At 41.7% G+C, this 27,806-nt stretch overlaps 1 protein-coding gene and 3 non-coding genes across 5 annotated transcripts in view; 2 read left to right on the plus strand and 2 right to left on the minus strand.

The window, feature by feature from the left end:
* Positions 1–2,269: 2,269 nt before the first annotated feature.
* Positions 2,270–2,358, minus strand: trnay-gua (transfer RNA tyrosine (anticodon GUA)). The gene is given in 2 exon segments: positions 2,270–2,305; positions 2,322–2,358. It is a non-coding gene; the product is annotated as a tRNA-Tyr (tRNA).
* Positions 2,359–2,612: 254 nt separating this feature from the next.
* On the minus strand, positions 2,613–2,701 carry trnay-gua (transfer RNA tyrosine (anticodon GUA)). Its single transcript is given in 2 exon segments — positions 2,613–2,648; positions 2,665–2,701. It is a non-coding gene; the product is annotated as a tRNA-Tyr (tRNA).
* A 1,534-nt stretch (positions 2,702–4,235) lies between these two features.
* trnay-gua (transfer RNA tyrosine (anticodon GUA)) lies at positions 4,236–4,324 on the plus strand. The gene is given in 2 exon segments: positions 4,236–4,272; positions 4,289–4,324. It is a non-coding gene; the product is annotated as a tRNA-Tyr (tRNA).
* Positions 4,325–5,537: 1,213 nt separating this feature from the next.
* Positions 5,538–27,806, plus strand: part of wls (Wnt ligand secretion mediator) — a 31,203-nt gene continuing 8,934 nt past the window's right edge. The window contains exons 1-7 of one of the 2 annotated variants that reach the window (XM_033650833.2): positions 5,538–5,858; positions 10,651–10,923; positions 17,374–17,498; positions 18,079–18,240; positions 18,420–18,556; positions 24,020–24,188; positions 26,212–26,331. In XM_033650833.2, the coding sequence (XP_033506724.2) occupies positions 5,753–5,858; positions 10,651–10,923; positions 17,374–17,498; positions 18,079–18,240; positions 18,420–18,556; positions 24,020–24,188; positions 26,212–26,331 (1,092 nt within the window). In that variant the 5' untranslated portion in view covers positions 5,538–5,752. The remainder of the gene's footprint in view (positions 5,859–10,650; positions 10,924–17,373; positions 17,499–18,078; positions 18,241–18,419; positions 18,557–24,019; positions 24,189–26,211; positions 26,332–27,806) is intronic. The other variant, XM_033650835.2, reaches the window with a different exon arrangement.

Here is a 27,806-nt window from a genome sequence, read left to right on the forward strand (position 1 = left end):
CAGAGGTAGTCACGTGTCCTGGGCTGAAAAAATACCCTCCAATGAATAATTAGAGAAATTAAAATTAAATTTCTGTGTGGTATTAGATTATAAGATTTAATCTGGAGTGAATAAACATTTTTTCTTCATTTATTCGTTCAATCTTGAGGGCCAAAATTAACTTGGGAGCATTATTTGGCCCCCTTTCAGACAAGCTAGCATAACATGGTTGGTACCAGTGGTTAATGAGTACATATAACTTGTATTGTCAGTGATTTAAGGTGACTGCACTGGAGCCACGCCCCCTTTTTCAACAAGTATGATGGACCATAAGACAAGGAAGAAGCACAAGGTATGTTTCAGTCTATTTATCATATAGTTTAAGTACATAATTTGTGTTTAAACAGGTTTTTTTTGGCCACTTTGCCTTTATTGGACAGGACAGGTAAGCATGAAGGGGGAGGGGGAGAGAGAGAGGGGGGGGGGGGGGGGGGATGACATGCAGCAAAGGGCCACAGGCTGGATTCGAACCCGGGCCACTGCAGCAACAACCTTGTACATGGGGCGCCTGCTCTGCCTCTATTTATACATGTCAAAAAATCATAAATTACCTGAGTGTCACTGGAAAATGAACATGGGAAATACTGCTCTGATTGGATTTTTCTAATGAAACAATCAGCTTATGATGCATTTTATTGATTATATCCACAGAATATTATTCATCTCAGGAGGTTTTCTGGAAATACTTCAGGAATTGAGGACATTTTGAGTCGTGATATGGAATACAACAACTACAGGATATTTAACTGACTCTGCAGGTGACAGACGAGCTGATCACCTGACCTTCACCTGCAACATACTATACTGTCAACGTGCCTTGCTGGGACTTTAAGTGGATCATCTGCATGCTTTCAGTTAATATGACAACATTTTAAGGGACAACAATCCCTCATTTTGGGTTTACATTTGAGCCTGCACTTTAAGGCCTCCTGAAAAAAAAGTCACACCAACTGTATACTGTAAATATTATGTTTCATAGTAGCATGCTTCATTTCCATTATCAGTATCAATCTCAGGTCTGTGTTAAAAGAGACATTCTGGGAAAAACACTCACCAGCTTTGTTGCTGAGATTTAGATAAAAACATTGATACTGCAGTCAGACATGAAATTGGTGTTTTCTCGACTAACACTCGGCAAGAATGTCAGTATTTACCAAAATGTCCAACTATTCCTGTAAGTGTGGATGGATTACTTGGAAGCAGCGTCATGATGGAGGGATGTTGATCTTGTTATTATCCATTTTGCAGGGTCACTATGCACATTACGTACCCTTGTTCATTTGCTGCTAAACATTTAGTTTGCGTGGTCACTTTTATTTGATCTTGTTTTTCGTTGCATTGGCTGTATTGCGGCGTCCAGATAAGTTCAAAAATAGCCACCCACAGACGCCATAACGGGAGATATGGTGAACTCACTGTCTTTGGTTTAGTTTGCTCATTGTTTGATGATCCAGGTGCTTCAGTTGGTTTTAGACTTGACTGCTTTTTTAATGGGGTATTACACAATGTCATCAAACAATAAAAAACTAATACTAACCAAATAGGCAGCTGTTAAAGACTGTAACCCCATGGCATCTTCCACGCTCCACACTCACTTCAGCATACCTGCCTTTAATTAAAGGTTCCTGAGATGCCAGGTCAGGTGGTGTATTAGAGTGACTCAAAAAATAATAGGAAACTAGGACTTGCTAGAAATGGCTCTAACAGGCGGTATACCAGTGTCCACTGTTGTTTCAGCTCACTGTATTTGGCTCCCCTCACCTTTCTCTGATTATGTATGTGCATTTTTATGTGTTCACTCGTGCCCAATTGCCCTCCAGGGACAAAAATAAAGTTGAAGTTACTGAACTGCCCATGCCTCATACCAGGCATAATGGCCGCCCTGGCCTACACCTGCAAAATGCCTCTCAATTTCACATGTACCGACAGGGAGGAGACTCAAAATGACCCCTGAGAGTCACAAAAAGACCACAAAGAGACACAAAACAACAAAAAGAGGCAAAGCCAACACAAAGTCTGTGTGCCGTGCTCCTGTGTAGGAGGGGTGGTGGGGCCTTTTGCATGTCTGTGCCCAGGGGCCCATTGTTTCATAATCCGCCCATGCTTGATAACCAGGACAATGGCTTGGATGAGCATGCTTTTGTCAGACGGAGTTAAGCAATGAAACCCACAGCTCTGTAAATGAGGCCCATGTACAGCTTCTTTTGGACAATTACCAATGAAAAGTCTATCCTTCGAGCCGGAGTTGAACCAGCGACCTAAGGATTACTGTTGTTATCAACCTACAGTCCTCCGCTCTGCCAACTGAGCTATCGAAGGGAGCAAGCATCCCTGAATTGTTAACCGTCTTGATGGATGCTGAAACTGATGCTTAACCAAAGTTTTTTTTTTTTAAAGTCTCAACATTATGACACATTTACAAAGTACCTGCTTAAAATCACTGGAGGACATCTACACTCTATAACCAAGCTGATGCGTTCAACACGTATTCTTTTGTCCAACAATATCAAGCAATACAACCAACAGCTCTGTATAGGAGGCCAATTTACAGCTTGTTATCAACGAAAAGTCCATCCTTCGAGCCGGAGTTGAACCAGCGACCTAAGGATAACTGTTATTATCAATCTACAGTCCTCCGCTCTGCCAACTGAGCTATCGAAGGAAGCACATGTCACTCTGTTGTTCACCATCTGCATGGATGTTAAAAACTGATGCTCAACTAAAGTTTATTTCACTTTACAAAGAGTTTTATGTGACAGTCTATGTATATGCTCATTTAACACTGGTACAATTATGGCAAAGTTAATAAGCAACTGCTTAAAACTGATCCAGAAGAACTACACTTGATAACCATCATTGTATTTAACAAGCATTCTTTTGACTGTCAAAATCAAGCAATAGGTACGTTTACAGTCACATTATTTCCAATATGGAAATATTCTGAATTTGATGCAGGTCATGTAAACAGATTATTCTGTTTAGATATTCCTAATTTGTCATTTTTCTTTTAAGACATGTTGGATATGCTGATATTATTTGGTTTTTAGAAGCATTCTTTGGGCACTGTGCATTCAGAATATACATCTCAACTGGGGTTTTTGAGGAAGGTTTTTGACAAATGGCCTCGTCTGTTTATGTCCACATCTGTGCGTCGTACACAAACCAACTGGCTGAGAGTTTGAAAGGCAGGCCCAAAAGAAAAGCCCACTTTTTATGTCAGGAGAAACACACCTACTCAAACGTGAAAGACTTGGATATCAGCAGGTTTTTGAATATGCGCAAATATCACAACATCAACCTTTTCAGGAAGGTGGTTGGACGAACGAAAGAAAGAAGCTTGGGGCGTCAGTGGCTTAGTGGATAGAGCAGGCGCCCCATGTACAAGGCTGTTGCCGCAGCAGCCTGGGCTCAACTCCAGCCTGTGGCCCTTTGCTGCATGTCATTTCCCCCCTCTCTCTCCCCCTTCACACTCAACTGGCCTATCTATAAAGGCAAAAAGGCCCCAAAAAATATCTTTAGAGAAAAAAAAAAACAAGAAAGAGGGAAGCTGATCACACAGTCCAACAAATCTCCCACAGCTGGAAAAAATTCTAAGTGGCAACATGACATGCAGCTTCAGCCTTTCTACTTTTCTATATTTCAACTTGATAAATGACATTTTAGGACACGTAAATTGGAATATGCATGTCTGCATGTAAATGGGAGTATTAGTGGAATATTCATTTCTATCAGCCATGTAAACAGCTCAGAAAGAATATTGTCTTTTTTAGAATAAGGTCAAAAACAGGTATATTTTGTGCATATGAGACATAGTCAAAATTAGGCCCATTGACATCTTGTCATTCTGAATGTTCACACACCAGAAACCAACAAAAACTCCATCCTTCAAGCCAGAGTTGAACCAGCAACCTAAGGATAACTGGTATATTTAACCTACAGTCCTTCACTCTGCCAACTGAGCTATCGAAGGTAGTGTGCTTACCTTCATTGTCCACACTCTCGATGGATGCTGAAACTGATGCTTAACCACAGTTTATTTTGTAAAGACTTAACATCAAAACATTAATAACAAATTTAGAAAGTAACTGATTAAAAATCAATGGAGGACATCTACACTCCAGTGGCCATTTGAGGGGCTTGGTTAAGCATCAGTTTCAGCGTCCATCGAGAGGATGAAAAATAGAGAGTTGTTGCTTCCTTCGATAGCTCAGTTGGCAGAGCGGAGGACTGTAGATTGATAGTAGTAGTAATCCTTAGGTCGCTGGTTCAACTCCGGCTCGAAGGATGGCGTTTTCATTGGTTAACATTCAGAACAAGCTATAAGAAGACCTCATTGAGAGAGACGTGGGTTGTATTGCTTGATGTTGTCAGACAGAAAGGAATAGGTGTTAAATGCATCATCTTGGTTATCGATTTCAGTTGTTCTCCAGTGGTTTTAAGCAGCTACTTTGTAAAAATAAACTTTGGTCAAGCATCAGCTTCAGCAGACGATGAGTAGAGATCAGTTGGCAGAGCGGAGGACTATAGGTTGATAATAGCAGTTATAATGAGGTCACTGGTTCAGCTCTAGCTTTTACTTTCATTGACATAAAGTTTTTGTCAACAAGCTTTTTTCCATGACAAAAATGAAACGATGACGAACTAAAAACAGAATCAAGTAAAACTGAGACGACAAACTAAATACTAAGACCAAATCTATGTTTCATTTTCATTGACGAGGCGAGACATAACAAAAATGTTAATTGTGGACTATTTGACATTGAAAGCTGAGAATGGCCGTGCTTGTAATTGATTTAGTGGCCCATCTATGTTCCAACCCTCACCTATGATCATGAGCTGTGGGTAGTGACCGAAAGAATGATATCATGCATACAAGTGGCCAAAATGAGTTTCCTTTGTGGGGTGGCTGGGCTCAGCCTTAGAGATAGAACATGCTGGAGGGATTACATATCTCATCTGGCCTGGGAACGCCCAGGAGGAGCTGGAAAGCGTTACTGCTTTGCTTGGCCTGCAACCCCGCCTCGGATAAGCAGATGAAAATGGATGGATGGATGATAAATCATTGAAAAAAAAAATTTATACACAGTGCGTACAGGATTATGGCTGCCGATGCCACTGGAATATAATGCTGTAATGCTTTCAGGCACACTGTATTGCTTTAAGTATTTATTCTCCTGTAAATCAGCTCTTCTCATTTATTGCCATCCCTGCTCGGTCAACACACATTTTGAACATATAATATCCAGGGGGGTGGGAGGTGTCCCCCCTAATTTATATTATACTTACGGCCTAGGATGGCACCAACATCATATGTGACATCCAGAATAGATGTTTAAAGGACAATGTGTTGGCACTAAAACCTCCCTTTAAATAGCCCTGCAGGCTGTAACACCACAGGGGCGCTATTACAGCCATTCAGTGACACGGTAACCTGCATTACCAGCCTCTATTGCAATGCGGTGGCGCTCCACAGATCTTTCCCCGGTCTAGTGTTGGCTGCTCGGGCTTAAAGCTGAGAGCTATTCGGTCATGTGATTCCTGTTTTTTTTTCTCTCCTCCTCCGAAGTTGAAAGGCAGGAGCAGAGCGGTGTGGAGGGGGCCCAGTTTGTCTTCCGACTGTGGCCGTGGATGCAACGTCCTCGTCCCTTTTCCACATTAGTGTTTGTTTCTTGCTCGGTGTGACATTTGTTTGCACTCCAGCTGTTCCTTCACAATGGCGGGGGCTATTATTGAAAATATGAGCACCAAAAAGTTGGTGATAGTGGGAGTTATTCTGCTTTTGTTCCAGGCGTTTGCCTTCATGGTCGGCGGTTTAATTGGTAAGTTTTTCCTTCGTACTTTTACCATTTGTTTTAGCTAACGTTTGTCTTGGTGCGCGCGTGCCTGTTGATATTTAAATCTTAACGTCTCTAAACGGTTAAAGCTAAAAACTTTGAAGTTGAGCTGTACGTTAAATGTCTCCACACTAGCGTTAAATAACGTTTTAACGGTGAAGAAAACACGGTAAGCGGCAACTTTTAGCTTTATTTAACCGGAACAATGCGGTACTTTGACACCAGAGCTGCCGAAGTGCACCTCCGTTAAATCACTGCTTTGTATCAAGGTGTTTGCTGCCTGCGTGCCACAACTGTTGGCTTCGTGTTTTTAGCTAAAAATAACGCAGTGTACCATATTTGTGTGTGCTTCAGATTTTCAACGCAGGAATGCTCTGAAATACTCCAAACCTTTTGTGTTTCCTCACTTCTTTGATCCAAACTCGACACTTCTTCCCCCCCTTTTCTCTCCTCATACCTCCCCATTCTCCTCCTCCACCTCCTCTCCCCCACCTCTCATATATAATGTCTGTCTGCTGTGAGGGGCCCCAGGCAGCATCTCTACCTTCCTTCCTTTCACTCCTTCCTCTTCCCCCCTCCTGTGTGAGGTCTCCTTCTCCCCAAATCCCTATCGCCTGGCAGGCAAAGCATTCATGTTCCTTCCTCTTCCCCCTTCTTTAATTTGCATTGAGAGTTGAGACAGACAGTGGTGCACAAAAAAACACAAGTGCACACAGCTGTCAAAGTTGCATTTTGCCGTGAGGACTGTATTGGAGTTGCTGTCAAGTTTCTTCAAATTCACCCACCCACTCACACATGCACAACGCACACACACAGAGTCAATAGAAATCTTTATGAGTTGAATTTGGAAAACACCCCCCCAAAACACCAGTCAGCCTGTCTCCGTGTCCCTGGAGCCCATCTCACTCACTCCATGGCTGGTGATAAATTAGCTTGTTCGGTTCGTTCCTGGCTGAGATGGTTTTAATGAAGCCAGATTCCTTTGTGTTTGCTCGGTGGCCGGGGGCGGCAGGGGTAATTGAGTAGAAAGGGGTTTTTCTCCCCTTGTTTCCCGACAAACCCGGGAACACGGCATGGGGTCAGCAGGCTGAGGGGACGGCCATTATTCTGGACACACTGCGATGGAGACTGGAGGAGCCGGTGTGCCTGCTAGACTTGCAGGGGTCACCAGATAATTGTCTGTGATAAAAGTCTGAGGGGTGCCAGTCAGATAACTGGGTTTAATTCAGTCTGGTGTGTCTTCTTTGTCGCTATGTGTGCTTTTTATTTTATTTTTACGCAGCTGTTAACACACTTGCACAGTTGAAGGTTCCTTTAAGATGTCCTTGGCTGAGTTTTTATGAGTGTGTGGAGTGTCTGTTAGCCAAAGGGTGTGCAAACTGTTTGTGGTGTCCGCCCTTCAGCTCTCTGTTTAGAGTGAACAGATATGATTAGATGTTCAGATAAGTAACAGGCACAAACTATTCTGATTCATACATTTTTTAAAAGTGTTTGCTTACTTTTACAGTCGTCTTGCAGTTATGAATAGCACACTTTTGGAAACCAGGAAGTAGTGGTATATCCAGTTACCCCTTACTTGTTGGTGCTTGCTCGAAGCACCTATGACAGTGATTACAGCTTTGAGTCTTCTTAGATATGTCACTAATCTTTTTTTCGTTAGCTGCATCCAAAAGGTCTGGGCTTTGATGTTCACCCCCATGAGTCAGTACTTCCCACAAGCACCCTCAACAGTAATTACAGCTTATGGAGCCTTCTAGGTACGTCACAAACATGTAGGCACATTCAGGACTGGAGTGTTTCTCCTGTTCTTCCTTTGGGATTTGCTCAAACAAATTGGAAGCATCTTTGCGTTTATCTTCAAGTCATTCCACTGAGATTTTGTAGGACTTGCGGCTGGTTGGGCTACACGACTGTCATACAGGCTTTTCAGAGTTGTTCTGCCTGTATGATTAGGGTCACTGTCCTGTTCACACATCAGTCATATTTCAAACTATAGGACTTTGGCACTCTTAGATAGACCTTTTGCAGAACAAATTGTCTGCACGTCAGACATGGCAAGTTGAGGTTTCGTTTCCTCATTCTCAGACCAGATGTACTTCTGTGCTGGTTCTCTTAATCTTAACGTAACTCCCTTGTTTTGGTGCACAGGTCAGACTTGAAAATGCGGCACTAACTCCTGCAGTGGGATTTCCCATCCTGGCTCTGAGATTCAGGCAGGTTGTTATTCTGTGAAATAGAAATAGAAATAGAATGAAATGCTTGGCCGAATACTGAGTCGTGAATACCGAATGCTGTTGTTTAGTTTTTCATTAGTTTTTGCAGATGAACATCCTCCAGATTAGTGTTGTCATGGTACCAAAATTGGGACCTACGGTACGATACCAGGTTCTGAGTAGTATCACCATACCACAGCGAAAATGAGGCAGATGTGCCTTTTGTCATTTATAAAAAGATAAATCACTTTTCTATAATACATCAATGATATTTCAATGGAATAAATTACTTATTGACTTATTCATACTTCAAAAACGGCATCAATAAGTGATTAACATAGCGGGGATTGAAATAAAATAAATATATAAAATAAAAATCAACCAAAAATCAACCAGCTACCCTCCTCCCCTGACAAGTTAAGAACAGTCCCTAAAGTGCGGTGAGGTTTGTGGACCGTTACCTGCCACAAAGAGAGAAATGTGAACGGCTCGTTTCTCTTCTGACACGTCACATACCTGTGTGCCGCCACGGCTTGGCTGTCCAGGTACTTTTGGGCAGTCATGACACCAAGAAGAGGAAATTATTGGACCTGGAACCGCGCTTCTCCGTCGCCGGTAAGCCGTTATCTTGCGCCGCGGAGCACATGGCTGCCGTATTTGACAGGAATACATTCCTGTCTGTGTCTGTGACCCCTGTTCAACCCACAACCACAAATCTGTACTTGCACAGCGTGCTCCTGAATGATTTCTTTTGCTCGCACAAAACTATTTTTAGTTGCAAATGCGAGTAAAATGCTCGCACCGTAGAGCTCTGTGGAAAACAGATCGCTGTAGCATATATAAACAAATCTAACCTACAAGTACAAATAAATTATTAATAACTTTCACTGTTCAAAGATACTCAGTAGCTCAGCTAATACCTGAAATGTCACTGGATACAAACCACTGCAGCGGCATGTTGAGTGCCAGGTGGCTAGCGCGCACCGATATTGGACGGCGCATGGACACTCACCCTCTTGTGATTGGACATTGAACTTATCCCACAGTAGTGGTACCTGAGGTCCCGTAGTACTACGGTAGGCTACTCCAACATTATGGTATCATATGTACGGTGGTGTTTTAGTACCGCGGTCTACCGTTGGTACCAGTATACCCTGCAACACTACTCTAGATAGTTCAGTATTACATTCTTTGCAAACCGCTTTTCTTCTATCACTCTCCAACACATTGAAATATCGCCACACTGCCGACATTTTACTCCATCCGTCACCGCACGCTGTTTGATTGCGTCATCAAACATGCTGCTATTATTCGGCCTTGCTTTTCACTTATTCCACTGAATACTGAATGTGTGTTTTTTTGCAATATTCGGCAGAATATATTCGGTTACCGAATATTCGGTGCATCCCTAGTATGAAGTGACAATCAAAATTTCCCAGACACCCAGAGAGATGTCTTGGATTGGCTTTTTTTGTCCAGCTAACAGTCCATAACCCAAAGATGTTACTCTTTGGTAGATGTTAATTTATGGTCATATGACAAAGAAAAGCAAAAAGTTCTCACTTTCAAGAAGCTAGAACATCAAATGTTTGTTTTTTCTTGAACAAATGAATTAAATGATTAATTGATTATCTGAAAAGTTATGCGCAGAAAGCATAATAATGATATACATAATTAAATTCTAATGTCCAATGAGTTAAATTCTTTACAGGACATTCAGATGAAATTCTGTGTGCCTAAGCCAATTTGGAGAGTCAGGCACCACCCAAAGAACAAATGTAACTGAGAATATCAGCTGCGACTATATGGATTATTATGCTTGTCAGGTCCGAATTTACCTGAATCTATTGCGAATTGTGGCTGTAACACCACAGAGTCAATAGAAAGTTAAGTGGCTTGAATACTCTTTGAAGGAAGTGTAGATTTTGTTTAATCTATCGATGGCTTTACTCAGATGTCTGACATCATCTTTGCTACATGCTGTTTAAAAATCTTTTGAGTTTAACCCTTTACCTAATTTCACCTTAATTCTCAAACCTCTCAGATGTCGTTCGCATCAGACCTCCAGCTTTCACAACAGGAAACTAATGTTTTTGTGCCTGCATGATAATGACAGATCTTTTCCCAAGCGCTGCTAAAATCCTGTGAGTAAAGACTACAAACACCAGTCTTGTCAAGCTCATGAATCTCAATGCATAAACAGTGTAATTGGTGCCTGAGAGCTTTCGGGAATTTTCCCTCCCCGTCACTTCAGAGAGGGAGCGAGCCTTGCTACCAGGCATTTTCTAAACAGTGTTAAAAGTAATTGCCAAAGTGTTTGGACTACATTTGGCTCAAACCCAAACTGTTGACTGTTCCTAATGGTTGCTAAGATATTAATATTGTCCATGCAGAGTTTAATCCAGAGTGCTCCAGCTTTATTTATTGATTTTTACTCAAACTTTTTGTGTGATTTATTTGTTTGAGGGGAAATCTGGCTTGGCAGGACCTTGAAACACTTTGCTGCAGTATTTCAATGTGACACCGAGTCTAACATCTCTCCCACTTTATATTTGTCTCACCAGCTCCCAGCCCCACCACGGCGATGCACTACTTGGCCACCAAGTGTGTGGACGCAGTCAAGCATCGACAGGAATCAAAATGGTTCATGCCTTGGGGTCCCAACCAATGCGACAAGATCCGGAACTTTGATGAGGCCATGCTGAAGAAGATTGAGGCCAACAACATTGTATTTGCAGTGCACATTCCTCTGCCTGACAAGGAGATGAGCCCCTGGTTCCAGTTTATGCTGGTCATCCTGCAGTTTGACATCGCATTTAAGATGTACAACCAGATAGGTGAGAACCAAGGCTTTCTTATGGGTTTCAACAACAAAAAAGGGGGTGAGGACAACACAGCTCATGTTTTTCCCTCACGAAATGGCTTTGTTTTGCATGTGCTACATTTTTTCAGTTGTGTCAATATTTATCTCTATTATTTCTTAGATTCACAGTGTGAAGGCACATATTTGCAGAGGCTCAATGTGACCACGCTAGCCTCTGAAATATTTACATGTATTGTCACTTCTAATCAGTGGCATCATAAACTGCAGTGCAGAGTCACTCCAACTTTACCAGTAAATCCCAGTTACGTTCCTCATATTACCTTCCCTGTAAGACTGTGGTAATAGTTATCTTGTTTTCTTATTTCAGTCTATTATGGTGAACGCCTGAGGAACCCACAGAAATGTGTCTTCTCTGTAGATTGGATTTCTGTTACACTGAAAGGCAGCAAACAATGATGGATGCCCTGCTGTTTGTTCTCTATAGACCCTTTGGGCGTTTTGTACACAGGCTTGTCAGACACCCTTGAGACAGGTGCAAAGAGAGAGGCGAGAGATAATCTGGACCTGTTTCTTGTTGGATACCTTTGAGCAATGAAATGTCTTATTAACCATTCCCAAAGACCCCCAACCAAATTAATTATGTAGTTTGGATATGACATCATCCCAGTTTAGCGAATTTTTTTTTTTTTTAGCTGCGACCACCATCTATAAGTCAGTCTGTCGGTTTTCACCCTAGGAGGCTGAAATTTGGCAGGTCAACTGTGTGTATCTCTGTGTGTGAAGGTGTGTGTTTATCTTCATGCCAGCTGTCTAAAGACGTTATGGCAACGGAAGTGGTCTATCACAAAAGGGTGCATAACTTCCTTGCACAAAATGTGGAAAGATTGAGTCAGCCATCACCACTCAACTAAACCCCTGTATCCAAGATAATCCTCAGCTCATGAACTTTGTCTTTACCCGCCGCCATTTTCTTGCAAGTACCTGATGCGGTGCATGTGCAACTTTTAACAGAGATGAGACGGAAGCAAGATGGCTCACTCCTTAGCTACTGCTATTGTCAGCTCTGGGAAAAATGGATGTGTTTGATTCTAAATACCACCTGCTAGATTTACTAGCCCAATGTAGCATTATACTTGCCCCAGGCAATACTTTTTGTTGAGCCCTGTGAGCCAAAAGACAGCTGATAACTGTTCATGTCAGTTGACCCTTTGCTAAGTCCTGACCCTGGACACAGACTGGCCAGTCATAATGTAGCATCGGGCCGGCTCAGACAACAACTTGGAGCTAAATGTTTTGCTTGGGAGTGGACACATCGTGTATTAATGATACTTGTTACCTGGAGAGGTTGGAAAAAGAGGCGGGGCTTAGCGAGAGGTCAGTTGGTAAAAAGGGACAATGTGTGGATGCATGTGCGTATGTAGTTGCAGCTGTAGCGAACTCATGCTTGTTTTTATCTTGTCTTAAAAGTCAGGATAAGATATATTTTGCAGTAATTTCTGCCATGATTGTTACAGTCTCATTACATTATCATTTCATTAAAACATCTTAATTTATAATTTGTGTGAGACGCCCCTCAGAGTGATGATACTACATTTGTTGCAGTTACATTCGTTTGATTTTTGAGGGGACAGACAGTGTTGTAAAGTGGTGTACCTCATTTATGGAATAGTTTGCAATCTTCCTACAATCTTAACAATTTGATTGTTAAATGACATTAAAGCTTTGGGGTAAAAATGAATAAAATCCAGTTTGAAATCTTTCATAAGGGTAGTTTTTCTTTAACCTCTTGAGCAGAGTGTCTGATTTAATAAATGCAGTCTCCCCAGGCTCTATCAAATGTCTAGTTTCTGTCGCCATAGGGGAAACCCCACCTGCAACTTCACTGTAAACTATTTTGTGTCTCCACGCAATGTCAGACACCACAGTTGTGAAGTGTATCAGTGGATAGACAGACCTACAGCATCAGCTCTGTGCTTTAATGAGAGGAAACGGGGGAGGAGGAGGGAGATAACTGGTATCTGGAAGAAGACAGGGTTTGGTATCCTGGTAGGGTGCTTTAGATCCTCAAAGAAGGGATTAGAGAGGATGACGGGAGTCTAATAAGTGTCTGGATCACCAGGAGAGCCTGGGAAAGATATTTTGGCTTTAAATGACATCTTTAGCTTCATGGCTTAGAATGCATAGCTATGCATGTTAATGCCAACTTGAGCTTTGTAACAACCTCTGATACAGAGTCATGTCTACACTGACAAATTCCCGTAAACCTTGATACATCCACCTTAGGCCAATGTTTAATCAACAGAAAGGCAGTGGACATAATTGTAAACATGCAGAGAAGAAAAAGTTTGTGGTGTACTTTCATATGACCCAGCCTTTCTGGCCTGGCTTGTCTAAACAGTCATGTTGTAATGGTGGCCTAGTCATCAGCATCATTTGCTGGCTCACATTCTTGGCCTCAGCGGAAGTGTGTTAGGGAGCTGTGGGTTGTTTACTGCCTGGCTGCCAGACAGAGGAGTCAGTGAATCAGCCTGGACCACAGACAGCTCTTTCTGCCAGATGCTACAGACTCATTTTGATCTTTCTAAGCTACATGAGGTGCTCTGAGAACAAGTGGATGTGGAGGGAGCTGAGCACTGTAGATGCTGCATGTAGGAGAAACCAGCTAGTGCTGCAGCAGTGAGATTCCCACTTTGAAACTTGAGATTTTCAGACTGTTTTTAACCCATTTATTTTTGCTTTTTCTGCGTTCTCCTGAGATGGGCTGTGCTAGAAAGGAGAGCCAGCTAGAATTTACAAACTAGCTTGTCTCAAGCATTGAGGCTGTTAAGTAGTAAGAATGTAAGTAAAAAACAAACCTCTACTACTTCGTCTAACCTGTCCTCCAACACTGATGCTGAGGGATGGGTAACCTTAGGTTTTTATCAGTACTACAACTCTTTATCAATACTCCTTTATCGGTTCACTACTTTATTAATACTCTCATCAGTTCTTTTTCATTACTAAGAATTGCTTTGTAAAACACATTTTATTTTTCAAAAGAAGAAGTTCGGAACAAGATTAGAATTTATTTAGGATTTAAAGGCACAACATTGATGTTTACAACGGCAAAGTCACTATATAAACTCAGTAATATCTGACTGGAAACAAATCTGAAATGTAAATAAAATAAAGCACATTGCTGACATCACAATACTGAGTGAAGTTTAGAAAGAATTTAAAAGAATAAAAAAAAAAGAATAAAGTCAGTATCACTCCTTCCTCCTATCCTCTGTGCTCCTCCCTTTCCTGCTGAGGTGATTCACTGCCTGGAGATACCACTGGTACATTTCAAGATATGACGCAAACTAATAGCTAGCATGCTGTGCTTGTAACATTAAAACGTAGCAGCGGTAGATGATAGATGGTGGACAGAGACGGAAATATCTAGGGCTGCCCCCAGCTAAGAATTTTCCTAGTCAACCAATAGTCGTCATTTAGGGCCATTAGTCGATTAGTTGTCTGCATGTTTATGTTATTAATTTAATTATTAAATGATATATTTTGGGCGGGGCAACACAATGGTTTGAGTTGAAGATGTGAGAAAGAATAGTATCAGTAACATTGTTAACACTGTGCTACATTACAGAGAAACACAAAACCGTACTAATGAACCTTCATTAATATAGGCCTATTTTTTATCTACAAGTGCACGTCACACACTGAGCGAGCTGCCTGTTAATGACGCTGTCGGCAAAGCAGTAATGATTGTGCTAAGTGGCTAATGGGCATGTAGCTACTTCCATGTTTCAGATGATACGTCATGTTTGTTGTCGACCAATGAAGATGAGTTTACATATCACCTTGGGTTCGTCCTTCACCTTCTCAAAATGATCCCACACTTTGGATTTCCTGCCCGACATGTTATTAACTAGCCTGTGGAATAACTGCAGGTACCAGCCCTGGAAATTAGGGGCCGTACACATTATTTTGGTAAAATGCACAGATTGGTTCATCTAACAAATTTAATTCCATCTTCAACTTAATTAAGGAGAGCATTTTGCCAAGTAGCAAAACTCAGTTCTCTTAAGTAAAACGTGCAGTCTTTATTTTTCAATTCAGATTGTAACATTTCTAACTTTTATTGATTACATTTCTGATTCATTTAACTGAGTAGATACTGGACTCAGACATAATAAAATGCTAATAAATGCCAAAAACAACGGAGCCAGATCGTCCATGATTAACAACATGGCGTCAGCTAGTCTGTCTCAGTCCTGACCAGAACTCTTTGTGCCAAAGGTAGGCGGGTTCTGTTCTGCAGCTCTATGACAAATGAACACAAGGCCATCTCTTCCTTCACTACCTTATCTGTGAAACAATGTGTGTCCCAGAGAAGAGGTTCGCCCTATTAACCACTCCACCCACCTGCCCCACTCCTCCACCCCATCACCAAGCACCCCTGGCCAGGGTCCAGCAATAACACAGCTGTTGAGGAGGCTTAGTCTCCGTGGCGATGGCGGCTGGACTGGAGTGGAATGTTTGCATGAAGCGAACTGACATTCAAGGGCGTCTGTCTCGACCAATGGCAGAGTGGAGGGCATTACAGAGACAGTCGGCTGCCAGTTCTCATCTGGTTCCCTCTCCCCCTTCCTCTACTTTTTTTTCTCCTCACAGCACAGGCCACTGAGTTTCTTTCTCTTCATTCCAGCTTGTTTCATAACGGCACAAGAGGCACTCTGGAGGGCTGGAGGAGAGAACACTTGGCTTTGTAATGTGATCTAAAGATGCAGTTTTAATAGCTTGGCTTTGGATGTTTTTGTTGGATTCGCTGGGCTGGGCTGTTGGAGGCCAGCTCAAGGTCTTGTTGAAGTTTATGTCAAGTAGGAAGTAACCTAGATTTGGGCCATCATGGAGGGCAGACTGAATCACTGAATATGTTTACATGCTGAGAAATAATCCTGCTAATCTCATGGATTCAGACTCATTCCAGGTGACAGGACCACATAGTAACACTCAAATGATTTCATCTCACCATACCAACCAAACCCAGTCTAGATGAATATACAGCCTTCATAAACAAACATCCAATCAGTTGGAACTGCAGCCAAGAAGCTTCTCAATGATTTAAATGAATAAAATGTCCGTCTTCATCTTCTTCACAGTGCACCGCTCTGGATTGGTTTCAGCATGTGAAACACTGGCACGGTGTCTGGAAATGAACTGTACCTTTTTTAGACTATAGCGGGGAATGTCTCCATGTCAGTGTGAGCAGTGTTGTCACTTTGCTGGTCTCATAGTTAGAAGGCCATGGCTGTCTGTCATCAGGACCTAATTTTATCCCGTCACTGGGATAATAACAACCAGCAGAGTTGCGCAGTGACGAGGTATAACAGGGATTGAAATACAGACGAACACGAATGTCTTATTCAGTGTATTTTTGCATTTTAGAAGACCCCAATTTCTTCTGCAACCACTGTGTAATTCTTTGGATGTAATGATTTTGCACAAATTTGGGTCAAAATTTGACATACTTGCACATTGAAAGGGTCTCATTCATGAAATGTGAGCAGAACAAATTAGTTTGTAAACTTCTCGCAGAAGGACATTTACGTGTATTTTGGCATTCATCAGTATGTTAGTAGCTCCAGTCTTTTCGTAGGTACAAACAAAATCTACACCTGCTTCTTACTGATTGTAGTGCTTGTGTAAATAAGATATTGCACATAAATGTTGCTTGTCATTATTAGAAATTACAATTTTACTTAGTATTGTGCTCTGTTGTGTTCAAAATAAACAGATGCCTTTGAAACACCTAAATTAAACATGACAATAGATTAGAAATGTGCTCTGTACGCACCGCAGCCCCAAACTGCATGTCATTTTTGTTTAATTTAATCATCAGAGATGCGACGTGGGAGAAGTGGTAACCATTATTGCAGATTGAGTTTTGGTTTAATAAGACTTGTGAACGCGGGAAAGCAGTTAGGAGTCTGTCGCTCGCAGCAGGCAGTTGGTGTACCTGAATCTGGCGGTGTGGAGGGACATGGTGTGGTTTTATGCTAGACTACCTTACTTGTTGTTAAATTTAACGGTGAGTTATTGCCTACATTAGACTGCCTGTTTTAAGATGTTTTAATAGGCGCCTTTGTTTGCTCCATGTCGGCAGGTTGACAGGATGCAAATATCCATAGTAATTATCACCTCCATATATGGCGGTCATTGGCTGTTTATTGGTGGGGATGTAGGCTAATTGCTGACAAGCGGGAGTGCGCTGCCAATTTGTGACTGATTGGCATTCATGAACATACACACAGTCAAATCTGAGTTTTCTGCGGCGTTCATGAATCCGGAATAGGTTTCTAGTACCAAGGATTTTTATGTGCAAATCTACTCACAGATTTTCTTATTTATTTCTCTCTCTTGTCTTCTATTGAATGTTTGCACTGATCTAAAAGTGAACTGCTGCTGTTGTGATTCCTTTTAGAGGATGGCGCATTGGCCACCATTGACGTGGGCCTGGCCTACAGGGACGACACAGTCAGTGAGTGGACAGAGATGGCTCACTCTTTCGAAAACAGGAAGCTCAACTGCAACTTCACTACCTCCAAGGTGGGAAAACAACACTGTTTGTCACTATTATGCATATTAAGAATACCAAAAACAACTTACTATTGTACATTCCAATAATATTACATGGTATTTGTCAGTTTTTTGAGTGTTACATACAGTTATCTTGACTATCAGCTTCCACAGATGCAAGAACTGATGAGATACAGATGTTAATAAAAGAAATTGTTATGGATTTATTCATATCTAAGTGACTTAATTTGTCGTCACTGTTTTAACTCCAGAGGACTTATTGTTGCAAACTCATGTCATTACAAAGTGATTTTTAGCCTCAATAACTGGAAGGCAGGAATAATTCTTTAAGGGTTTTACTTCACTACGTTCAATGCTAATTGTAGTGATACCTAAATGAAGAGTTTTGCCTGATGAACCCTTAAGGGCACTTTGGCAAATTTTCTAGTAACGCTGGACACTTAAACCTGTTCTTCAGAAGTTAATGGTCAATGTCTGCACTCCAAGACGCCTTGTTGCGCCGCCTGATTGAGCATGTTTAATCTTAAGGTGTCTGATATCCTCAGATAAATGTGTTTCAAACCAGATATGGTTTTGTTGCTGTTTCCAGACCTTTGAGAACGAGGGTCGGTACTATGAGTGTGACCTGCTGCCCTTCATGGAGGTCGGCAGCGTGGCCCATAAGTACTATCTTCTCAATATCCGCTTGCCTGTCAACGAGAAGAAGAAAATCAATGTGGGGATCGGAGAAATCAAAGACATACGTTTTGTTGTAAGTTTGCCTTTGATTGGGATCTGTGTATGTGAAGTGCTTTGGTTAATGATGAGCCACACAGTCAGGGGCCCTTTATTCGGCCATTTAGGGATATGGTGTTGGTGTTAGCTCTTATTTGACAATAAAATACCCCACACAACACAAATAGTTGACAGTGATTCTCTCTCTCCTCCAAGAGCATCCACCAGAATGGAGGCTTCACCAAAGTGTGGTTCGCCATGAAGACATTCCTCACACCCAGCATCCTCATCATCATGATCTGGTACTGGAGAAGGATCACCCTCATGAGCAGACCTCCTGTGCTGCTGGAGAAGTAAGGCAACATCCTCAGTGCTGCTCTGTGTTCACCTTTGTATTGTTAGCACCATATTTATTGCTGTTGAAGAATTACACCTTTTGGCATCATAATTAGGGATGCATTATATATCAAACCGATTGTCATGACCTGGCTCATAGGCCATGATAAAAATGGGAGACACACACAATATCAACTAAAATTTGCACACACTTATTGTTTAACAAAAGATAATTGCAAAAGCATAGGTAAGTTATAAGAAGTGTAAATCTGTGTTTCAGTGCGTCGGCAGGTGAATGGGTGAGTGAGTGATGGATGCAGGGTGTTGTATGTGGTGTAGAACAAAAACTGAAACCAGGCCGAAGCCAACTTAACAAGAACTTGGTGCCGGATGAGGGGAAGAGAGCACACTGAACAGCCAGGCTTAAGTAAGCTGCCACTGGGAGGCTGGCCTGGTGCTCCCAGTTGCACTCACTCAGCTTTGCCTACCAGGACCTGAAAGACACAGCAACAGACAGACAGGGGAAAACACACAAAGCAGGCCCTGCTGAAGCAGGAGGCCGTCGCATTATGTATTATTAAGATTAAATCATCCATATTTTCTCACTACATCGTAGCCTTCATTTCCCTCAGGTACGCATAAACTACAGGTTATACACTTGTGTTTGAAATTCAAAAACGTGAAATTATCAGCTACCGTATTGGTTCCCTTGAGAAGCAGTTACTTTTCCAGCAATCCTCAATCTCTCGTCAGCAGCAAGGCGACTGAGGTTGTGCAAAAAAAACCCCATCTCTCCATGCCTTGTACTACCACTCCACAGCTCATTTGGTCATTACTGCGAAACCTCACCTTGGTAAGTTAGCGACTTGCCACAGGTCGGTTTGTTTAAATGCAAGGTAGCCCGCTATGATGGTTGCAATGATAATGTCCCTCCTACTCTGATTGTGTTTCTACGGTTTCATTACTCACCACGGAGGCTCTGCTTCAGTGCGACTGCTGGTTGATGGCATTTATTAACTATGGATGAAATGTACAAGTAGGGCATGCTCACTCTGTGCAGTGAAGGTCACTGAGATCAGAAGGTGTTCATCAGAGGAATATTGTCTTATCAGCAGGTCACACTTGGCATCGTAAATGCATGTTAAATTGTCACTAAGACAGATTTCCTCTAAAAATATCAGGGAAAAGATTCAAAACATTGGATATTTGTGTTCATTCCCTCACCAAACCCTGTGAAAGTTAGAGCAGCAAACACAGGTATTTCTGCCTACAGCAGATGGTTTGGATGCCATGCTGTGGAAAGTTGCAGCTCTGCTCACAGACCAGTGTTTGTCTAACCCCCTGCCGTGCTGGGAAGACAGATCAGTAAGAGGCAGCGTTCTGTGCCACAGGAAGTGCCTGGCGAAGCGTGAAACACGTTACAAAATCTGCAAGCTAGCACTCAGCTGACACATGCTGCACACACACATTCAGGGCATACACGCCTGCTGCCTGAGACACCTCACGCACACAGACACACACAGCCAGCGCCTCTCGCTCTCCTTCCCTCTGTATTTTCCGGCTCAAGGCTCTTATTCCCAAATGACCAGCAGGCTCTCAGGAAGTGCGACTTGTACCCTATTTGTGGACAGTGGATGATTATTTCATGCTGTAAAAGCTGTATCAGAGTCTCCTGTCATGCTAGTCCACAGAGGTGTCAGGATGGAACACCTCAGACTTTCCTCTAAACTTAGAGGACCAATGTGAGGGGGAACTCTCAATGTGAAAATGGTTTAGGATGGTGTAATTCATGGGCAAACTCAAACATTGCAAACTTTTCTCTAAATGAAAAATGTTGCTGTGCTCAGAAGCAGAGATACAACAGACATTGTGAATCGTCACAGCAGGATGTGGTGGGATTAATAACATTAACGATGACTCTGCTCACTTAAATGTGTCAGTGAGTTAGCTTGCACAGTAGCAGGGCCCAGGGACTGGCTCACTCAAATGTAACGCAGACATGATCAGTGTTATTAGTTACATCTGTGCCCTCTCTGCTTTCACATGTCAAAATGTGAACCATTGGTTAAAAGAAGTATTTCTGGAAAGATGTTTTTGTCATGAAACAAGGCTGTAGAAAAACGCAAATACTTTTTAATTGGTGCTACCTGACCAGAGAAAACTGAGGAAAAGGGCTTCGGCTCAAGAGGTAAAAATCCTACAACTGTGATGTCCCTTTTTTTTTTTTTCTTTCATTTGAGTTCAGGGATTTTTTTTTTTCTGAACACTTGTGGGGGTGTGTTACTTTCAAAATGGCGTCTCTTTGTAATCCATTGCAGTCACCCACCTCTGCTCACTTTTTAAAGGGCCAGTGTGTAATATTTGGCATGGTTTATTGTCAATCTGAATCTGAATCTGAATATTCTACCCATTAATATGTTTATACAAGTGTATGATCACTATAAAATAAAATTCGTTTGGTTTTCGTAGCCTTATAATTATGCTTTTTTTATATATATATATATATATATATATATATATATATATATATATATATATATATATATATATATATATATATATATATATATATCAAGGGCCTTGCTTTAGAGAGGTCGCCATCTTGCGCCGCCATGTATGTATGGCAGACCGAGCGGACAATCCAGCCAGAGAACGCGTTTCGCGTATATAAATGAACCAACGAAGACAGTGGAAGGAAGGAAGGAAGAAGGAGGAGGAAACCGAGTGTTAGTAGTTCGTCGATAGAGAGTAGTGAAAAGTTTTTTTAGTTAGAAAGTTTGCGAATGGACCACACTTATCACGCAACAGGAGAGAATGAACCCGAACCGTCATCTGCGAGGAAAAGAAGACGCAACTTCACTCCTTGTGATGCACTCTCTGCGGCGCTTTTCCTCCTGGTGATATATCTCCCCAACAATGGCAGCAGTAGCACCGAATCCCATTCTGTGCATTCAGCCTCTCTTCTCACCCGCTCAGCATCAAACACATGGAGTTCCTCATCTGTATGCTCCGGCTCAAACAGGTATGGCTCTGGGTCTGTGTCCGCTACAAGAAACTCTTCAAAATCGCGTTCAAAGTCGTCCATTGCAGCTACTATAGTCCGGAGATATGGCTAGGCTAAATAAACAGCTGAGCTCTGTTACCGGCTACCCTGTCAGTCAGTGTGTGGGCTGTAGATTGGCGGAGCAGAGAGGGGAGGGGGGTCCCCACTTAGTATGGCAAACGAGTATGTGTGTAAAGTTAAAAAGTGTTTTTTAATGTAGAAGAGTCAGAGTTTGGGACGGAGTGGAGTGTTACCGGAGTTTCTGGAGTGCTCAAATAAACGGGCCTTTTTCCCGAACGCTCCTCTGGTCTCCTGCTCGTGAGGGATTGATTACAATATCGTAACATGGCTTAGATTTCTAAATAAACATTCACCTCGTCGCTAGATAGACCTACTCCTGAAAAACTTGTGCGCAAGGCTTTTTGTCCCTACAAGGCCACCGTCATTTACCCGACGGGAGGGGTGAGCGAGTGAGCCCTGCAATCTAGAATTTGACCACTGATGTCACTGTTTCCAACGGTTTTCAACCCATTTTACACACTGGCCCTTTAACCAAGATTGGGTGACGCCCCCTAACGAGCTTGTAGAAATGTTTTGCTTGACTCTAGTCCACCCTTTAGCACCCTAACGAAGACCTTAGGGTCAAAACCAGTCAGTGTTTTAATGTAAGCAGCCATGTTTTGGAATAAAGGCTTTTTAACTTACATTTAAATTACTTTGTTCCTGCTCCATGCACGAGTGCCTGACGTTAATTTTTTCTTCCCATTGGCACTATTTTTCAGCTATAATTTTAATTATTGGAATAATGCATAACTACAAAAATGCCCCATTAGCCGATAATTTATCAGCCCAATGTATATCATGCATCCCTACCTAAGTTTAGTGATCATCAGGTCTCTTCTGTAGTGGAATTAACATCATATTATACATACATACTCTTATTGTGATGGCCCACCAGCAGATGGAGACATGAAATACAATGCTTTGCTGCATTGTGCAAAATATGTTGGCCAGTTCTGAGAATTCATTTTAAAGCCAATATCGGCCTATACCAATGACATGCCGATATTATGGTGCATCCCTTACTTACTGTTCTTGAGAACATTTTAGAGAACAGAATCTCAGTTTACATTCACACAGCACTGCCTCGTTTTACAGTTTAATCTGAGTTGAGTAAGAGGGGCGGCGGCTCTCTCGATCTGCTTCTATACTCTCAGTCTGTGGTGGCAGGCATACAAAAATGAGAAGGTACAATCTGTAGTGTGAGTAACAGCCTGATACGTGTCATCCTGCAAATACGAGCTAGGAGATAAGCAGGGGGGTCTGGGCACCGGTAAGATGAAGGGAAGTTTACCATAGTTCATTTACAGTCACTACATTGTTATGAGACAAAGCTGGTAGAAAATGGCAAAGTAACCTTTTTATGACCTGCACCACGTTTCATACCAAGCCCTTTGTCTTATTCCACACACACATTCACACACATAGATACCGTCCCAAGCTCTCCTGTGTGTGTTGTTGGTGTTCAGGACACATTCCCTGCATACCAGTCAAATGTGGTTTCACTCTGTTCGCTCCATAGAACATCGCTGACGAGCTGTCTGGAGTGGAATTGCTTAGAACCTGTGTTACATTACTTCCGTTACCCAAAGCGTTTGCCAAAACTTTTGTTCCCACATGTTTTCAGGTCACCTTTATCTGCTGTTTTTTAAACTCCATGTCTCTCTCACAAATACACACATATGCTGTGGTACTGTTTTGCCCTGTTATCTATCTATTTACATTTGTCGTTTCATCCACTGGCAGCATGCAGGGACCTGCTGCAGACGCTTTGAAAACGAGCCCTGTTCTTTCTTACTGTGGGCTGACTCTTAATTCATTTCCCTGTATTTCACTCCTAATGTCTGGATTCCAAGGTTGAGGGAGGTTTGCTGTAATAATGAGGCCATTTGGAAAGGTAGTAAATTATGTAGAATTGAAGAGGTCAGTGGGGACACGCTGTGCTTGTAGCTGAATGGATAATCTAATCAATAATGTCCCAAGATCTAATGAGCCTGCTTCAGCAGAGATGTAGCCTTGCTCTAAAACATTGATTGTGTCAGTGTATGAGACGTAGTCAAGATTCAGGTGTAAAGCTCATCAATTAAAGTGACTCTAAATTTCATCAGCATCAGCCAGCACTGCTCAAGACAATTATTTTTTTTATTGCAAAGAAAATTTTCCTCTGGGCTCGTAGCTTTAGACTCATCCATTTATCTTTCTTGAGGACTAGGAATTATACTGCTATTGATAATCATTTTAAATGTAAAAAATAATCATCAAGTATCAATGGATGCATCTAAACACATATGAATGTTGCTACAAAAAAATTTTATAATCTCTTATCTGTTAGTAATGTTGGTGAAAATGATAGTTAAACCTGTTTTTGCTCCCTCAGGGTAATCCTCGCTCTGGGCATCTCAATGACGTTCATCAACATCCCAGTGGAGTGGTTCTCTATTGGCTTCAACTGGACCTGGATGCTGCTTTTTGGAGACATCCGGCAGGGCATCTTCTACTCAATGCTGCTCTCCTTCTGGATCATCTTCTGCGGGGAGCACCTCATGGTACTGTACATGGCACCATCTAATTTCATGTTTGACATGTCTGATCTTTTTCTTACTAACCTGCAGACTTGCTCGCTAACTGCAATCTCGCTTACAGCAATTCAGGGTGAAAGGTGTTTTGGTCCCAATTGCAGCTGTTCTTGGAGTAGTTAATGGTGTTGGGGAAAAAAACAAACTCAGTTAAAAACAAAATAAGTGCTTGCTTGGAGGAATGTTTCAACGCTTGGGCATCCTTTCTTCTTTCTTTATCCAGATTGATAAAAAAGAAGTGTAGAACACTATCAGTCTGTCCAAGCAGGACAATATACCCTGAGGGCTTCAGGGTATATTTTTTCCATTTTCAAGCCTTGAATCTTATCCATGAGTTGGGTGGATTGGTATTCAGTACACAGAGTTAGTGTCCTGCCCAGAAATCACCACTTCACAACCTTCTTAAATAACACTATGAAACATTAAAGTTAGGATAAAGTTGTATGCTTCTGCAGATACACTTAAGGGAGCTCTATGTGATAATCAGAGTGTATTTATGATTCAGATGTTGTCTGCACAAGGCTCTCAATATGGACTTCATGGCTGAGCTGACGGCTAGCAGCTAATGGTGCTAACAACGGCAACAGCAGCAACATTTTTAACTGAGGGGAACTGGAGGGTGGGTGCTATGTTTTCCACCTTCCTGATATCACAGTAACTGCTGTAGGGCTGGGCGATATAACAACTATGTACGATGTATCAATATATTTTCAAGCAAGATACAAATTTAGGCAACACTTTATATGTCAATATAGGGTCAAGTTGAAGCAAAGATTTTATTTACTTTGATTTCACATATAAACAATAAATTGTGAAGACGACAACTCCTCCACAAAATAGCATTTTATGCCTCGTGTGTGATTTATCCTGGCTTCATATGAGTAGATGTAATCTCTGCTATTCACTAGGCTAATTTATACAATGTAAAATGCCATAGGCTTGTGCTAAAAACATTAGCATGATATATTTGTTTGGAAAATGTGTTTAGTAAGACAGTTGTTTTGCCAGTGAATCCTGTGAGCTGTAATTGAGCCAAATTTTGTAACATTACCTTTGTTAAATGTTGCTGTTGTCCCTGGCTTCATATGAGTTGAGGAAAAGTTTGCTAGCCGCTAGGCTAATTTATATAATGTAAAATGCCATAGGCTTGTGCTAAAAACATTAGCATGTTGTATTGCTGAGGAAAATGTGTTTGAAATTGTTGCTATTAAGCCATGTTTAATGTGTGTTTTAGGTGTATTTTGAATCAACTAAACTTTACAGCCCTTCACAGAAACCCTGCTGCCGACTAGTGTTTTGAAGGTGTAACTGTTGTGCAGCTCCATATTTTCAAACTGAAAAAATATCCCTGTTTTTGCATTTTATTTTGATCAGTCTGTTTTTATAAAAGTGCTTTTGACATTTCAAATGTGGCTTTAACTTGCAGCTGAAAACATGTACTAGCCCATTTAGTAGAAAATACCGAGATATATATTGTGTATCGCCAGTCAGCCTGTAAATACCGAGATATGTATTTTTGTCCATATCGCCCAGCCCTAAACTGCCGTATGAGCACAGTGCAGAGTGGCAGCAGTTAGCTAGCCAGCGGGATACACACACACAAGGACCTGCATGCACAAACATGCACATGCACAACAATAAACAGAGAATCTCTGATTACAACACACACAGAGCGAGTGTGACTTCATTCTGCATTACTTCATTATATTTTATTTTTGCAAATAGTTCATTGCCATAACAATGCTCTGAATATTGTATAAAGCTCTGTTAACATTGCAATATGCCTCAATTTGCAAGCTCTGAATCTTAACTTGAAAATACTTTATAATATAATATTAAATCTTCTAAACTGTATTGGTTGTTTGTCTATCAAAAGGAATTGCACATTTTTTGGTTTAAATAACAATAAATAATTGTTTCCATTATGAGTTTATGTTAGAACTCATAAATAAATGAACAAGTCAGGTGTTCTCTCACTGTCCTTTTTGTCCAGGAAACACAGTTCTTTGCAGTTTTGGTTGTGGACAGAGGAGAAGTGACGATGTGTGAGAGCTGTGTACCAGCCATCAAAATCCTCCCTGAACCTGGCCTTCATCCCACAAAAAACTCGCAGGTCACTCTCATCCGATGTCTGTTATTGGGCCTGTACTGGGGCAGTTATGGAGATTGTCAAATATTGTTCTCGCTTTAAGGAATACGTCACCCACAAAATGAACATTTGTTTATCAGTCACTTGCCTTAGGTTATATGATGAATTGGAGTTGAAGGGGACCGCGTTTAGCAACCGCAAGACATGCGAGAAAAACAAGGTCTTCTTCACGAATTCAGCCTATCACAGGTAAATTAATAAATATACAAATGATTGTATTGTGGGTGACGTATTCCTTTAACAGAGGGACCCTTAACTGGATGACTTCTTTAAAGAGCTCCATGTCTGCCTCAGACAGGATGACAGTCTCTCAAAGCGCTCCTCAGCTCTCTGACAGCAGTGTATTCTGCACAGTAGGCTGTTTCTCTCTTGCTGGCTGGTGGGCTTATTGCTACTTGCTCACTTAAAAAAGGGATTCCATTTGCTTCCTAGCTTCTAAGCAGCACACCAAGATCTCTGTAGAGAGGTTGCTTCTCCACCTTAAGTCAACTGCCTCAACTTGTTCTTACTCTTCTTACATGATCTATTCCTCAACATGTTCTCAAAGTTCCACTCAGCCCACACTTCTTGATCAATGTCTGTATGTCTCTGTGTACACTCTTGTCTGCAGCACCTGACTTTTCATCACCCGGTCTTTGGGCGTAGTGTAGTGTTGGAGTCAGATCTTCATGACATCAGTTTATCAGTGCTTCATCACAGCCAATCTGAAAATCAGAGTCAGTCCCCTCCTGTCCATTGACAGGCAGTGTCAACCCCTGAATGATAATAGTCTTTTAATCATAACCGTTATAATTAAACAATAGCATGATTTCTAATTTTTTAGTGTTTTGAGAGTGAAACACACAGAATAGTACTAAACATGGCAGTAGAGCTATCAAAGATGGTAGAGATATTTTAGTGGTGCAAAGGCAGTGGAAGTAAGGTTTAACTAAGGGAAATACATATTGGTACACACACACACACACACACACACACACACACTTAATACACTACATGAAATTCATACTACATTTTAGTGGTAATTGGAGTTCAAAGTTTGGGTCAGTGCTCTGGTTTGCTGACCATGTGGGAGGAAAAGGGTCTTCTTATCCATCATGGCTGTTTGCAGGATATTATAAACCTCCCTAATGTCGTGTTGCCACCCCCCCCCCCCATACTTCTGTACACAACTGTTAAAGCTCTGTCAAGCTGCATGAAGTGAACAGTGAACTTAATTCCTGCCAAAAACTCTGGATTGTATTGAGGTCTGGAGTCTGACTTGGATACTTCACGACAATAATATTGGTGTTTTAAAACCATCCGCGTTGCAGGCTGCAGCAGCACATTTTAATATTTAGCTGCATTCATGTTTTGTTTGCCTCCACAAGCCTTCTGGGGCCTTCTACAGAGAACATGTCAACAGCACCATGCTGCCATCACAAGCCATCATGGTGATGATG

This window comes from Epinephelus lanceolatus, chromosome 12 (genome assembly GCF_041903045.1).
Source record: "Epinephelus lanceolatus isolate andai-2023 chromosome 12, ASM4190304v1, whole genome shotgun sequence".
NCBI classification, from domain to species: domain Eukaryota; kingdom Metazoa; phylum Chordata; class Actinopteri; order Perciformes; family Serranidae; genus Epinephelus; species Epinephelus lanceolatus.